This window comes from Hibiscus syriacus, unplaced genomic scaffold (assembly GCF_006381635.1).
Source record: "Hibiscus syriacus cultivar Baekdansim isolate YM2019G1 unplaced genomic scaffold, ASM638163v2 tig00110882_pilon, whole genome shotgun sequence".
In the NCBI taxonomy this organism is placed as follows: domain Eukaryota; kingdom Viridiplantae; phylum Streptophyta; class Magnoliopsida; order Malvales; family Malvaceae; genus Hibiscus; species Hibiscus syriacus.
Genome location: NW_024062896.1, coordinates 177,944 through 194,572, shown reverse-complemented (window position 1 = coordinate 194,572; position 16,629 = coordinate 177,944). Strand labels below are relative to the sequence as shown.

The 16,629-nt window shown below is 33.4% G+C and overlaps 1 protein-coding gene across 1 annotated transcript; it reads right to left on the bottom strand.

Annotated features, from left to right (window-relative positions):
* Nucleotides 1-519: 519 nt before the first annotated feature.
* Nucleotides 520-1,581, bottom strand: LOC120144154. Its single transcript, XM_039158295.1, has one exon. It carries the CDS (start codon nucleotides 1,496-1,498, stop codon nucleotides 596-598), a length of 903 nt encoding a protein of 300 aa, XP_039014226.1. The 5' UTR covers nucleotides 1,499-1,581; the 3' UTR covers nucleotides 520-595.
* Between the last annotated feature and the right edge of the window lie 15,048 nt (nucleotides 1,582-16,629).

Below are 16,629 nucleotides of genomic sequence, written 5' to 3'. Positions count from 1 at the left end.
CTTGTACTTGTTCAAACAACCCATGCTAATTTATAGTAGAACCAAAGCAAGCTAGAATTATGATTACTATACATCTTCATCGTGAAGGAAGAAAATGCATACTATATGCCTAAAAAAACAGGAAATTTTATATAATTTAAAGGAAAATATTCTATGGTCAAATTGTTACCGAACATTAGCAGGAGATTCCCCCACTTTTATATTGTCCTTTTAAAGGCAAAAGCTACAATCTTCCTTGATATCTTTCAATTGTCCAATTACTTTTCAGCAAAATCTTCATTCATACCCTTCACTTTGAGATGTCTTTTCGTTCACAGTTCACTACCTTTTCAATTATTTAAACTCACAATAATGTCATTATTAGCATGATATTTTCCTGTAATTAATTTCCCAAATGTTTTATTACCAGAGAAACAAAAGAAAATCCCAAAAAGAAAATTTACAGTTCACATTCTGCAAGACTGCAACTCTCAGAAACTAAAATATTCTGCAGAGCAAGTTATGTTCTTCTTTCACATGTTCAAAGAATTGAAGTAAATTTGGACCGAAACACAAAAACAAAATAAACCAAACATGAACAAGTTGAAGAGTTTGATTATGTGTTCTTACAGGCACAAATCAACAACGAGAATTCGAGTCTGTCTTGGTCTTTCTTCACCATCTTCTCCTCCAACCAAAGCCTGCTATCCAAACCACTTCTTGTTCTAAACAAGAACATAGCCGAACCAGTAACAGGCTTGAAGAACCAATCGTACGCATCCCACATCAGATCAACTAACAACCCATCAACAAATATTGTCTGGTTTCCTCTAAAATTCCATTGCAGCCTCTTTACTTTTATCACCGTCTTCGTGTCGATACTGACTGATAAAAGCGGGTGCTTCAGGCCTTCATGTTCTCCGCTGCATCTGATTAGAATATCATGTACAATTCCCGTTTCACAGAATTGAGCCTTGGTGGAATAAAGTGTACTGCCCGAACAATGTTCTTGCCTGGAAATGAGGGCAGCTTTAGCAATTGGGGTTGTATTTTTTAGCTTCTTGGTGACCGCTTCTTCCGCCATATCGCCTAAAACAAGGCCTATCTCCGAATCAACCATGACTAAAACGTAGAACCCGTCGACCGGTTTCGGTCCGGTATCGTACTTAGCGGTGGAAAGATCCCAAAAGATTTCGATCTTCAAATGATCGGATTCGATCACTTTGTTGCCTTTCTTCTTCCTGAAGAACCTCAAATTGGTGTTGAGCTTGAAACACGTTGAAGGGTCGTCACCGAAGTTTATGGTTAGGCCCTGACCACCAGTTTGATTCTTGCACCAAGTGACCTTGATAAAACACTGCTTGCCGGTTGAAAGAATGATCCTGTAAACTCCGGTGACTGCGTTCTGGACCGATGGCACTAGGTTCGGAGAGAAGCAAGCATTGCTTGAATAGCGAGAACACGAAGAATGTGAAACATTTACTGCGTTTTCACTGAAACATGAAACAATGTCTCTCATTGTATATATTGAAAACTGCAAGAGAAATAAAGGTTCCTGGTTTCGAGAAGGAAAGATCTAATGGTTTAGAGAGATGGGTGTTGCTCTTTTGGCTTGTCCTTAAGGAAGACAGGCAGCAGCAAGGAAATTCAGGTGCATATGCATGAGTATTAAATAAATAGGAAACTTATCTGTAATTTCACCCTTTTATATAATCTGCAATTATATAATCAAGGTGAAGAAGTTAAAGCTACTCTCTCTTGACAGTTCATCACATATATTAAAATTTTCAAAGAAAATGAAAATGTAGAAAGAGAAGTTGTGAGATGATCATGGATGCTTTTAATTCCTTACCCTTGGCTTTTGTGACTTATTAGCTGATTAAAAAACAAATGGAAATAATATACATATATATATATTTTTAATGGATAACTCTTTGTTTATTCATTACTGCTTCTGCAGATAGATATGGTGCCTTTGTAAGTAAGTCTTCAATAAAGTTTAGGGGACAGTGAAAACAGAGAGGATGTGGAAAGATAGCATGCTGCTAATATGGAAAAGGAATTTGTGTAATCCTGAAAATGATTCCTTGGAAAATAATAATTAGTATTTATTTGGTTCTAATATGTTAAAAGTACATATATTATTTAAAATTTGATTTTTATATTTTAATTTTAAAATATTAACTTTATGTATTATCTTTTATTTAAAAATATTAGTTTATGGACTTATTTCTATTTAATTTTTACTATTAATTATTGGTTTAGTAGTTAATAAAAAATAAATTAACTTTTTAGTTATCTATATTTATATTTTTTTAATCAATTTTATCCTAAAAAAATATTACATATACACTCTTTATAATAAAAAAAATTATTACCCTATGTAATAATTTTTTTCCACCAATCAAACTCTCTCTATAATAGAAAAACAAACATGAAGTGCAAGGAGAAATATACACTTTTACCCTTTTTGTTATTTTCATTCTATTTTGACTTGATTAATCTCGGATTGTATATCTAGTTTTGGTGGGTGAGTCTTCCAGCGGAAATTCTCTGCATACACAAGGACTCAAACTCAAGACTTGCTTAAATGATATTAAACTACTTACCACTTGTGTCAACCCCATTAATATTCATTTTATACATTTACCCTCTTATTATTAAATATATTCACCTTACAGATTAAAATACGTAACCAACTATACCTTATTATATGGCTATTTTAATTAAAGCTGTAGCTGTAGCTGTAGCATCCTTTAATACCAAAATAAGAAGAGGAAAAAAGCATGTGGTTATAGTTATGATATTGAAATCAATGCTTCAAGCACCCATAAAGTTAGGGATTTGGCTTTTAGGTCAATAAATAAATCAATTTTTTTTATTAAACTGGGTAATTCCTTCATAGGATAAATAAGAGTAAAGTTAAAGCTTTGTTGAAAGAACCCAGGACTTGAGTGCTTTAAAAAGCTAAATGGTCAGTTAATTAGAACACGCATGTGGGTTTTATGTAATCATTAGGTTTTTAATCAAACATATTTATTTGATGTAATGTGTAATCACCATTTTTCACCATAACCAAACTCTAAAATTACAATTGGGCCTAAAGGCTCAAATCCGAAGCCCAACTACCTAACTACCCAAAACCTGACTCGTCTGACCAACCGCTCAACCCACCAATTAACACACACCACCCACTGCCCAACCAAACACCACCACTCCCTGCCATACCTACTATTGCAGCAAAGAAACCCCGACACTGCACAACATCAGACAACAAAGAAGAAACAAAATTTTAATCATGTGTTTGTTGTAAAATGGGTATATAAAAAACCCATGCAAATCTGTAAAAGTCTCTCTCCCTCTCGGTTTTTTTTTGGTTTTACAATTCTATAATAGAGTTTTTTTCCAAGCAATAACATCAAAGGTTATTCATCCCTATTTATTTTTTATTTTCAATATATTCGAATATTCTTTTTTTGTGTGATCTTGCTCTGTTAATTTTGAACACAATAGATAAACAAAAAAAAATTATTTTCCCTTTTTAGTATCCCGATTTTAAACCCTAACCCCTTTCGAAGTTCGATTGCAAAAAAAGTTAGATTTAAACATAAAAATAGAAACATTTCAATAGCAATAATCAACCAACACCTATGTTTACAACAACAACAAAAAAGAGAGTAGATCGGAACCGTACCTAAGTCTGAGACTTCTTCGGTGTTTCCCTGAAAGGGTCTTAGGTGGCTAGATATAGGCTCGGGGGACGTTTCGGGTCATTTTAGGATTTTCGACCACCGTGTGCGGCGGAAGGAGGCGGTTAGAGGTGGCCAACCTAATGTTGGTTGAGGGGAGGGGAGGGCTCTTTAATGTTTTTTTTTGGTTTTTTTATCCCTCGATTTGAAATTAATGAAAAGAAGAAAAAATTGGCTTATATAGGAAAAAATAAGCTTATTCAGGGACCAAAAATGTCATTTAACCTTTTGTGTGCATACATTGTTATTTTCTGGTTTATTCATGTTTTAGTTCTTAATATTTTAGCGTGTTTTTGTATTCTGGTCCTACAGAGTTCGAAACTGTAATTTTCCCTTTTTTCTTGCTTGTTTTTATATATTTTGGTAAAATTTCTTTTAGGTCCCCAATATTTACCCGTGTTTTCGCATTCTAGTCATGTGTAGTGTCCTTTTAATTTTTTTTAATTTTATGGACTGATTTTGTAATTTTTCCTTTTTATTTTAACAAATTATTTTTAGGTTTAAATAAATTAGAAAATTGCCTTTCAGTCCCTGTAACTTCGGCGTGTTTTTACATTTTTGTCCTTAATCTCTTTATTTTTATTTCATTTCGATTTAGCCTTTGAATTTTGATTTGTTTTATTTAGCCCCATTAAATGTTTAATTTATTCTCTTTTAGATTAGTAATTTAATATTTATGCAATTAGGTCCTTGTATTTATGTTTATGTTTATGTTTATTTATTTTTTTACCTTTTTTTTTATTATTTGTTGTTTTAATTATTTTAATTATGTTTATTATTAATTGTTTTGTTTCGTAGTTTAAATTTTAGATTTAGTTTTAAATTAGATTAATATTCGAATCAAGATAGAAATTAGGATTTCACATTAGTTTTAATTAGGGAGCAATTCGAGTCGAGTTTTCGCAATAGATGACCGATTACTCGAATCGATTGCTCGACTTTTAAAATTTATTAATAATTAATACTTTCTAAAAAACTTTAAGTTTAATAGTTTAGGAAAATTAGGTTGTTAATTATCCCCCAACTTTATAAATTATAAATTTAGGTCCTAAGCTTTTAGATCTTTTAAAAATCGGTATTTTTTAGATCTTGACCTTTTTAGTCCCCGAACTTCGATTAATGTTTTAATTTTTGCATAATTAAATAGGTTAAATAGAGCCTCCATATTAGGCTTGATTTCACATTTAGTCCTTTAATTAGGTGAATTCTTAATTTGATCATCGCTTTTGCTTGAGGTTCTAATTTAATTATTCGAAGCAATATTTATTAAAATTAATTTAAGTTAATGTTAGAACCTCCACTTTAGGTTAGACTTCAAACTAGTCTTTTAATTTAGGGAATAATTCGAGTTGGCCCTCGCCTAAATGCTCGAGGGATCATATCGATTAGAGAAAATAACCTCAGTGACCAAAAATCCTAGATAATATACGATTTTGACCAACTTCTTTTGGATTTGCGAAAATGACCAACAAAATCGCATTGCGATCTCTAATTCGCATTGCGATCTCCACTATCGCAAATTCGCGTTGCATTTCGCGTTGCGATAGTTGAAAATCCTGTTGCGATTTTTCATTTCGCGTTGCGATTTTCCATTTCACGTTGCGATAGTCTACAGTTGTCGTTGCGATTTTCCAAATTCATTGCGATAGTCTACAGTTGTCGTTGCGATAGTCTACAGTTGTCGTTGCGATAGTCTACAGTTGTCGTTGCGATTTTCCAAATTCGTTGTGATAGTTTAAAAAAAAAATTTTGTTTCTTAAGAATTTTCTCTAAAAAAATAGTATCCGCGCGGACGTGTCGAAGACACGTATTACCACGACCACGACCCGACCCGACCCGAGACGAGACGAGACGGACGGCGGCGGTGGCGCGAGAGTCCCCCTTGTTCTCTTTCACTCAACAAGGAAGTGGGAAAGCCAAGCCTTAAATACCATTCCCAATACTATGTGGGATTAAGCATTACCAACACTTGTTTCCAATACAATGTGATTATTCAGGAAACAATTAACAATCATGCACCTTAAAACAACTGAATCAGCAACCAATTGCATTAGTATTATACGATTAAATATGTCATAATTAAAAGTCAATCTACAATCAATCGCGATTATTGCAATTTTAAGCAAAACATTAAAAAATAATATCACTATTTAAGGCTCAATCTCACATAGTATTGGGAACAAGTGTTGGTAATGCTCAAATCCCACATAGTATTGGAAACACTATTGGGAATGGTATTTAAGGCTTGTCTTTCCCACTTCCTTGTTGAGTGATAGAGAACAAGGGGGACTCTCGCGCGCCGCCGCCGTTCGTCTCGTCTCGGGTCGGGTCATGGTCGTGGTCGTGGTCGTGGTCGTGGTAATACGTGTCTTCGACACGTCCGCGCGGATACTATATTTTTAGAGAAAATTCTTAAGAAACAAAATTTTTTTTAACTATCACAACGAATTTTCGCAACGAATTTGGAAAATCGCAACGACAACTGTAGACTATCGCAACAACAACTGTAGACGACAAGTAGACTATCGCAACGCAAAATGGAAAATCGCAACGCGAAATGGAAAATCGCAACGCGATTTTCAACTATCGCAACGCGAAATGCAACGCGAATTTACGATAGTGGAGATCGCAATGCGAATTAGAGATCGCATTGCGATTTTGTTGGTCATTTTCGCAAATCCAAAAAAAATTGGTCAAAATCGTATATTATCTGGGATTTTTGATCACTAAGGTTATTTTCTCTATCGATTATTCGATTTGATAATTGGTTAAAATCAAATAGGATTAATATTAGAGCCTACATTTTTAGGTTTGAGCTTCTAGGTTCATTTAATTTCATAATTTGACACCTTAAGCTAGAAAAAACTTTTAATTTACCTTAGCTTAATTAGGATTAAATAAAAATTTGTTTTTTTAATTTACCTTAGCTTAATGGTATATCTCCCGCAAGTATGCTCAGGGGATGATTACTGGTTATTTTTAAAATAGGTCAACATCCTTTTCAAAGACAACATCATGATTTTCTAAAAAAGAGGCAATATTCGGTTATTAGGCATAATAGTTGATCTCTCGATTTCTGGATTTTCGCAGACCTTAAAACTTAGTATTTTGATAAAAATAAAATGTTTTATTAAAATCACTCGGTTTTTATGGTGTTCCAATCGTACTTTAAATGATTGGTGGTGACTCATCACATTTCAAAAATTCTTTTCAAAGAAAAAACCCCCGAATCGTTATCGATCTTTCCCCGCCCGGACAAAAAATAGTGTCGACATAATGAAAGTACAAAAGTGTTTTTCTTCTTTTCTTTTGTTTCATAGATTATAAAGAGTGGATATATATATATATATAACAATTATAAACAATGGGTTCTATGTTATCGTTAAGCTTTTAATCAATATATGAGATGTCTAAGGTACGACAACCTTAATATATGGCTAAAAAATATGCTACCGGAAATGTTAATATTTTTTTAATATTTTCTGTAAAACGCTATCTAAAACATTATTTTTTCTACCGGAAATGTTAATATTGGGCGCTACCTAAAATGTTTAACATTTTCGGTAAAGCGCTACCTATTTTTTTATACTGGAAATGTTAATATTGGACGCTGCCTAAAATGTTATTTTTTTTACCAGAAATTAGGTTGCGAAATTAACATTTCTGGTAAAAAATAATATTTTAGGTAGCGCTTTATCGAAAATGTTAAAAAATATTAACGTTTCCGGTAGGACATTTTCTTAGCGGTAAATTAAAAATGTCGTACAACAGAACTACCCAACGTTTGAATAAGAAATAAAAAAAATTTGCCATGGAAATATAAAGCAATTACTGATTCATAAATTAAATAAGTTTTGAATTGTGAACAAACATATTTAGTTGGTCAAATTCTTCGTCTTTATTCCCTTATATTTTCTTATATTATGAGTTTTAGTCCTGTTAAGAGTACTCTCATTCTTTCTCGAGTTTTTCATTCTACTCATTCTAAGGAGGATTAGAATTAAATTTAGAATTTAAAAAGAAAATCATAACTATCATAATATATGCACATTGTTTTTTTCCTGCATCAATACGTATATAGAATCAAGTTAAAGCTGTATATTCGCTGAAAACCTTTATTATTCATATATTGATTTTTAAATATTATTTATAAGTATAAAAATTTATTTATATAAAAATGGAATTCATTTTTATCATATAAGAGAAAGGTGTGACATGTTAGTAGCATGTTTTGAAAAAATCAAAGGTATTTATAGAACATACATTTGTACTACGTGGCAAAGCAATAAGTGTCATAATTCGCGTAAAAGATATGATTAATCAAACATATCTTTTCGAGATTTTAATTTTAAAATTTAAATGGTTGAATTTTAAGAAAACACACGAGACGAAACGCACTTTCCTACCCATCATATACCCTTTTGTCTACATCACCCCTAAAACCCCTCCAACTACGATAAAAATACGAACTCCAAAATTATTATACGATGACACATGTATAGGTATTATCTACAATCATTCATTGATGGCATGTTTAAAAGGTTATATTTAAACATTTGAAAACCCTCATATCTAAATTAATAATATGAGATTTGAGAAGTTCGTGACTAACATGTTGATTTTAAACCATCAAAGATAAGTTCTAATGATGATTAAACTCACGTCAATATAGCAGTAAAAAGCAATTTTTGATGCTGAAATCTCAAGTATTTCAAAAGACAACAGTTGACAAAATTCATGATTTGGGTCTCAAGTTTAGGACTTGTCTTTGATAGCTCAAAATTAATATGTTTGACCATGAATTTTTGAAATCTCACATTGTCGTAACCGGTTTTCGTCCGGGTACGAAATATTTATTTGGCGGAAAAATTGATATGAATAAATGGTTTTTGAAAATAATTTGGGAGTCGCCATCGGCCTTTTGGGTCAGGTAGGTCGAATACCTAAAAATTATTTTTTTAAAAAGAGTTTTAAGAAAACATCAATTAAAAAAAATGAACTGATCTGCGTTTATAACCAAAAATTCGTTCTTTTTAATAATAAAGAGGGATTCGTGGTCGGTTACGTTTAGGGAAGGATTAGCACCCCTACAACGCCCAAAATTGGTACTTTTTAATTATAAATTGTCTTTATTATTAAAATTTAAAAAATTCAAAATATATTTAATTTATAATCCTATTATTTCAAAATTATATAAAAAATATTTATTTATTTAAAAATATCGGAAAAGGACTTCTAGGTGCCTTAAGACATTTCTTTTCTTTGATATTAATAAATATTAATTTAAATAAAATTAAATAATAATTTTTATAATATTTAATTTTAAAATACCAGAATATGACATCCAGTTGTATTAAGACTGCCCTTTTCTTCGATAAAAAATATTAAAATAATTTATTAAAAAATATGAATTATTATTTATTATATATATTTATGACTACATAATAATAATAAAAATATTTAAATATATAAACAAGTAAAATTAAAACAATAAAAATACAACTAGAACGATATATTTAAAAGCAGTAAAATAAATGAAAACATTTAAAATAAATGACTAAATTATAGTAAAATTAAAATTAAAAAAACCTAATTCATAATTAATCAAAATTATAGGGATTAAACATGCTATTTCTTTATTTTATTAATTTAGTGACTAAAATAAAACTATAAATTCGGATATTAGAATAAAATAAATTAAAACATACTATTCAGATTAAAATATTAATTATTAAAATTATAGGACTAAATCTATTATTTATCCTAAATATATTATTTTAATAAAAAGGGCTAAAATAAATAAAATAAAAATTTAGAGATCAAATTAAAAGGATTATAAATTCGATTTAGTGACTAAAATGTAAAGTTTATAAACTAGTATGACTGCGGAAAGGATTTAACTATTAATAATTACACGAATAGCCCTCCCCGAAATGACGTCGTTCGGGAAGGGCTATTTAAAGCCGAAAACACGCTGGCCCTTCGGGCCATATTTCATTTCTTTCATTTTTATTTCTCTCTAACTGAGAGAAATAAAACGCTCTCCCCTCTCTAGCTTCCCTCATCGGAGGGAAGCCGGTCACGGACGGCAACCGTCTGCCGCCGTGACCCTCACCGCCGGCCACCGCATAAGGTGGCCGGAAAATTTTATTTTTACACCATTAGATAGATCGGACCGTCCTAAGGACGGTTCCGGTGCTCTTTTCTCCTAAATAGCTCCTGATCGGAGCGAATCTAAAGAAGTACCTTCGGTTTCTGAAGGTTTTGGTGATGTTTGAAGGGGTCCGGTGGCTTCCTCGGTAAGCTCCTTTCTTTTCTTTTCCTTTCTGTTTTGGTTTTTGCTGGTTGTGGGATGTTGCTCTCTGTTTTCTGTCTCTCTCTGTCTCTGTTGTGGTCCTTCTTTTTTTTTCTCCTTTTTTTTTCTTCTTTGCAGGTTGGGTGATGGCTTTATAGCCATCACCGGCTCTCGTCTCGGACCGGTCCGAAGGATAGAGTTCGGTGAGTCACCGGACTTCCAGTGGTGACTCACCATTTGGGAAAGACGTGTGCGGCTACGGCCGACCTTCTGGAGCCTTCGGTGAGACGTGGCAGCGGTGGAGATGGCGGGAGCAGCTGCGGCGGCCGCGTGGCCCTAGGGTTAGGATACCCTAGGGTTTCCTTGTTGGGACCATCTGGGCCGTTGGATCAAAACTAGATCCAACGGCTTTGATGCTGGCGGCTGGGGCAAGAGATGATACAAACCCTAAATTGGGTTTAGGGTTTCCTGTGGGCTTCTGGATTTGGGCCGGTTACTGTTGGATTTGGGCTTGTAATAATATTTAATAATAATATTAATAATAAATAATAATATTAATAATAATTATTATAATTATAATAATTATAATAATTATAATAATAATATAAATAATATTTAAATGAAAAAAATGAGTATCTTCAGCTGCCACTCTTTGCTTTTTCTTGTGTTAACAAGAATAGAGCAAAGACGAAAAGATAATAAGTTTTTTCATTTGACTTCACTTGATTAATATGAAAATGTTGAATAAATTCTTCTCTTTCTTCAGATGAGTTCTTCTCATTATGAATTTTCCGCTGGGGATGATGTTGACCTATTTCCTTATGTGATAGAGTCATTCAAAAGGTTGAATAAGCTATTCTTATTATGAACTTCTTCTTTCTTCTTCAGATAAGTTCTTCTCATTATGAACTTTCTCTGGAAAGGTTGATGCTAATCTATCTGCTTCTGTGATAGAATTATACAAAAGGTTGAACAAGCTCTTTTCATTGTGAACTTATTCTTCTTCAGATTTTCTCATTATGAACTTCTTCTTCTTCAGATGAGTTCTTCTCATTATGAACTTTCTCTGGAAAAGCTGATCTATCAAGTGATGGATTTGAACAAAAGGTTGAACAAATTCTTCTCATTATGAACTTCTTATTCCTTCTTCAGATGACGAGTTCTTCTCATTATGAACTCTACCTGGCAATGTTGATCCATCAAATGATGAATTCAAACAAAAGGTTGAACAAATTCTTCTCATTATGAACTTCTTCTTCCTTCTTCAGATGAGTTCTTCTCATTATGAACTTTCTCTGGAAAAGCTGATCCATCAAGTGATGGATTTGAGCAAAAGGTTGAACAAATTCTTCTCATTATGAATTTTTTCTTTCTTCTTCAGATGACGAGTTCTTCTCATTATGAACTCTACATGGCAATGTTGATCCATCAAATGATGAATTCAAACAAAAAGTTGAACAAGTTCTTCTCATTATGAACTTCTTCTTCCTTCTTCAGATGAGTTCTTCTCATTATGAACTTTCTCTGGAAAAACTGATCCATCAAGTGATGGTTTTGAACAAAAAGTTGAACAAATTCTTCTCATTATGAATTTGTTCTTTCAGATGAGTTCTTCTCATTATGAACTCGAACTGGAAATGTTGATCCATTGAATGATGAATTCAAGCAAAAAGTTGAACAAGTTCTTCTCATTATGAACTTCTTCTTCATTCTTCAGATGAGTTCTTCTCATTATGAACTTGACCTGGTAATGCTGATCCATCAAATGATGAATTCAAACAAAAAGTTGAACAAGTTCTTCTCATTATGAACTTCTTCTTCCTTCTTCAGATGAGTTCTTCTCATTATAAACTTTCTCTGGAAAAGCTGATCCATCAAGTGATGGATTTGAGCAAAAAGTTGAACAAGTTCTTCTCATTATGAACTTTTTCTGGAAAAGCTGATCCATCAAGTGATGGATTTGAATCTTTGCTAAAATCTTTGAAATTCCTGTCAAAATTCAACATGGATAAAATGAATGAAAATGCACCTATTTTTGCAAATATCTAAATATGATGCATGAATGTTGATGCAATCTTCATTTGACTTCAAAATGGTGAACTCAGTTTTCCTCCACTTCATCATTTATTGCCAGGGTCACCTCTGGATATCAGTGTAGCAACTTATGCTATCAAGCTTGCATTTCTGAAGAACCATCTGATCAATTTGTATATTTATGTCTTTTTTGCTTCATGAAAGTCTCAGAAGAATTGTTTTATTTGTGGAACTCTTGTCGTAGTCAGAACTATGACCTTGATGCCCCATTTTGTCTTGGATAAAACCAACTTTATTTGCTTGGACTTGTGTATAAATCCCATAAAGCTTTCATCTTTGAAAAGAGAATCTATCATATTTAAAAAGAGAATTTATCATCTTTGAAGAGAGAATCTATCATCTTTGAAGAGTGTAGATGTAGATGCCTGATTCATCAGAGATTAATTAGGAGAGTAGAGTCTGTTCTGATTTGACTCTTGAAACACATCATAAGGAGAATTTATCTCAATTCCTTTCATGTCTCCACATTTAATTCAATCTTGAATACAACAACTTGGACCATATCATGTCGAGATGCTTAACCACAACCTGTCGTTCAACTAGTTTCTTGTGGTTAAAATTTTAGCTCTCTTTTTGTGGAAAGAAATCTTCATCATATCTCATCTTATAATCTTGAAGTTGAAGAAGACAAACTTCATCTTGGATCAAAAATGGAAACCATATGATCGTAACATTGGTTCAGCATCAGAATAACATATTCGTTAAAACATTTGACAATACATTCATCTTTTCCTGTGTTATCTGTCGAGATGTAAAACACTTGACAACACATTCATATTTTTCTGTGGCTTCTGCTCAGATGTTCGTAAAACATTTGACAACACATTCATCCTTTCTTGTGGTTTCTGCTTAGACGTTCGTAAAGCGTTTGACAACACATTCATCCTTTTCTGTGGTTTCTGCCAAGATTTCTTAATCATTGAAGCTCTTTGCCTAGTGTTCAAAGCTTTTGAATGATGTCACAAGACCATTTGAGAGCAAAACTCAGTGGAGATTCAAGTGTGATGTTAGTATGACCAAAAAGTTGGTCAAATTCACAATATGCTAGTGTCGAGTTGAATAAAAGATACCAACTGATCTCGATATCATCTCGGGCAAGGGCAAGTGTGATATTGATTACGTTTTCTTCGCTGGGGATGAAACACCCATGATAAAACCAAAATAGATGAAAACTCAATTCACCATGGCTGGCAATGATAACCCCAGTAACATCGGGAAAGAGTAATATACATGCATGAGCTTCTTTCTTCAATGTCATCAAGTAAACAAAACTGATGTGAAAAACAACTTCGTAACCTCAACAGTATGGTTGAAACTAACTGACAAAAATCTTAAAGAAATATTTTTTCAATTATCACCAACATACAAAAGGCCAAATTCAGATTTCAAGGTCTCGAGGAAATGATCCTTGGATCGAATGGTCTACAAAGGGACCATCTTTATTCATGCAACCATGATGTAGCTTAACAAAGAACACACTTTCATGTGACACATGGTTTAAGAATATTGGGTATTTGAAACCATACTTGCTGAATAGATATTTGTTCAACAACAGGACCCTAATACAACTGCCTGATGAACGAAGCAATTATGTATGGTTAGCTCAACTGTTACTGTTTCACCATTTTCATTCTTCATATCTTTCTATCTTATTGGAAATATTTTCTCAAATCAATGATCTTTAACACATGATGATATGGGCCTTCAGCATGTCCCAGCATTTTACTGATATATATATTTAGGATACATCAACATTCCTGATTCTGATTGAAAAGGGTTTTCAGCATGCCCCAACATTTCTTTCTTGTTAATCTGAGCCTTCAAAATGCCTCACATGGATATGTCTGAAGGAACCTTTAAAATGCCCCAACATTTGCTGATACAGATGTTAAAAGTGTGCTCAACATTAAAAAATGCCCAAATATTCATACTGAAGTGAGCCTTCAAAATGCCCCAATATCTATTTCTGTTGAAATGGGCTTTCAAGATGCCTCAATATTCTGCTTCTGATTCACTCTCAATGTCTGTTTAACTGAAATGTCATGATCCCACGAGGTCCAATTTTGACAATGAACTATTGTAGGTACTTGTGGCTTTATTCATGCCCCAAATCTGTTTATGTTGAATACTCTCATTCTGGTGTCACTAAACAGTAGTATTGTCAAGTAACTGAAATTCTCTTTATGTCGTCACAAACTTAAGAAGTATTCAATCATTCTGACAAAAATGTCTGAAATATGTGTCTTCTGAATGAGGTGACCATTTTCTGTATCTGGAGGGATTTAGTCAGACAGTGAAGTAAAAATAGCTTGGTAACCTGTTCTAGGCTGACACAGTGGCTTATCATCTTTCAGTGAAGGCCATCTCTGAAATATACTTTTCTGTGGGAGAGAAACCAATTTATGCAAACAGTAATCTGATGCAATGGCAAGACTACATATACAATGGTACACGCTCATCAAAAATCCGCACCCATGCAACATGTTGATTCTGATAACAACTCGTCTGATTATGAAGCGATCTTTCAGGATGATTTCACAGATATTGATAGTTCTTCTGATATTGAGGAAATCCTGAATTCTTTTTCTGATGAGGAGAATAAACTGTTATACTTGACAAAAACAGGATATTCAGAGGTTGAGGCTTCAATAGCCATGAAGAAATGTGGTTCAGATTCATCAATTGCAGAATTGACAGATTTTATATGTGCTGATCAACTGGTTAAGACTACTGACACACTTCTTCCAGTAGAAGGTAGGAATTCATTATACAATGACCCCAATTACAAGCAAAGGTGAAACTTGGGCTATGATTTTTGAAAAGGGAGAAGCAGAGGAAGCTTGAAAAGAAGCTTCTTAATGAAGACGATCATGCAGTTCATCTTTTAATTTCAATGATTGGTTATTGGATTCCTACCGAACCAGATTAGATAACTCAAAGAACACTTCCAGAAGATGCTATTGGGTCTTCTTATTTCTACTATGAACAAATTCATCTTTCAAATCTAATGATTGGTTTTGGGGTTCATACCAAACCAGATCAGATAACTCAAAGAACACTTCCAGAAGATGCTATTGGGGCTCCTTATTTCTACTACGAGAATGTGGCACTTGCTCCAGTTAATGTTTGGACTGGAATATCACAGTACTTATTCGATGTAGAGCCAAAATTTGTAGATTCGAAGCATTTTCATGCTGCTACACTGAAAAGGGGCTATATTCATAATCTACCAATTGAGAACATATTTCATCTTATCTTGTTTTCTCCACGCACTATACATGATATTTTTCCATTGACAAAGAAATGATGGCCTTCCTGGGATCCAAGAACAAAGTTGAACTATTTATAAACATGTACAGGAAGTGCCAAATTGACAGAAATGATCTGTAAGGCTCTTGAAGCTTATGACAATGAGCCACCTTCGAGTGTCCAAAAGTATGTTCTTGATGATTGCTGAAAATGGAATCTGGTATGGGTTGGAAGGAATAAAATTGTTCCACTTGAATCTGATGAGGTGGAAATTCTTCTAGGTTTCCCTAAAAACCATACACGAGGATCTGTATAGAGACATGTTCTATGGTGGTATCAATGTCCTGTCTCTTTTCTCTGGAATCAGTGATGCAGAGATTGCCTTCTATTGTCTTGGCATACCTTTGAAAACAGATGTACAAGAACTGAATGATGATCGGTTGGAGCAATTGATGAGTAGATTTGTCGATTTCGACATTGTTGTCGATGACATCCAGTGTAACAACCTTACTGGAAGAAATAAACATCATCAGGATGAAATAGAAGATTTTTGCTGGTGCATTTTCTTGCAATGACTACCACAGTGACTGTCTCTTCTGCTGCTCCAAAATACACACTGTCATATCCCACTCTTCCCTAACCATGGAAAGGTTTAGTTGATGGTAAAACTGGTTATCTCAACTTTTGGAATCCTGTACGGCATACAAATGTAGAATTTGTTCCAATGTCTTATTCTGTGCCATAAGTCCTCAAATTCAAATTCAGCAATCTTCTGAAGGACATAATGGGTATCATCTTGACAAAGAAAGTGATCGGCATAGAAGAAGTATCAATGATGTATCAAGACTTGAGCCAGCATCACGGTATAACCAGAGTGCAGGTAGTGACTTGTTCATGGTTCTATAATGTAATCTTCTAGAGAACATAAATTGATGGTTGGGGAAAATAATATGTCTGGTGATGCTTATCGCCCTCATCATGAGATAAACGATAATCTTTCTTAATGAGCTACTAATAATGTCATAGGAGAGTGTCAAAAGTTCAATTCTCCAGACTTTCTGGCTTTTTGGACCACTTGCCTTCAAAAATGTGAAGTGTTTCATCATTCTGGCATCACTTTTTCTACAATAGAGGTAGATTAGGCAACAACTTGCTTCAAGGACCTTCTCCATTTGAGACTGTCGTGTTTGAAAATGTTTTTTCTCCTTTCTTTATTGAAGAATGAAAGAATTTTGCAAAGTATTACCCCTTTCAGGTTCACAA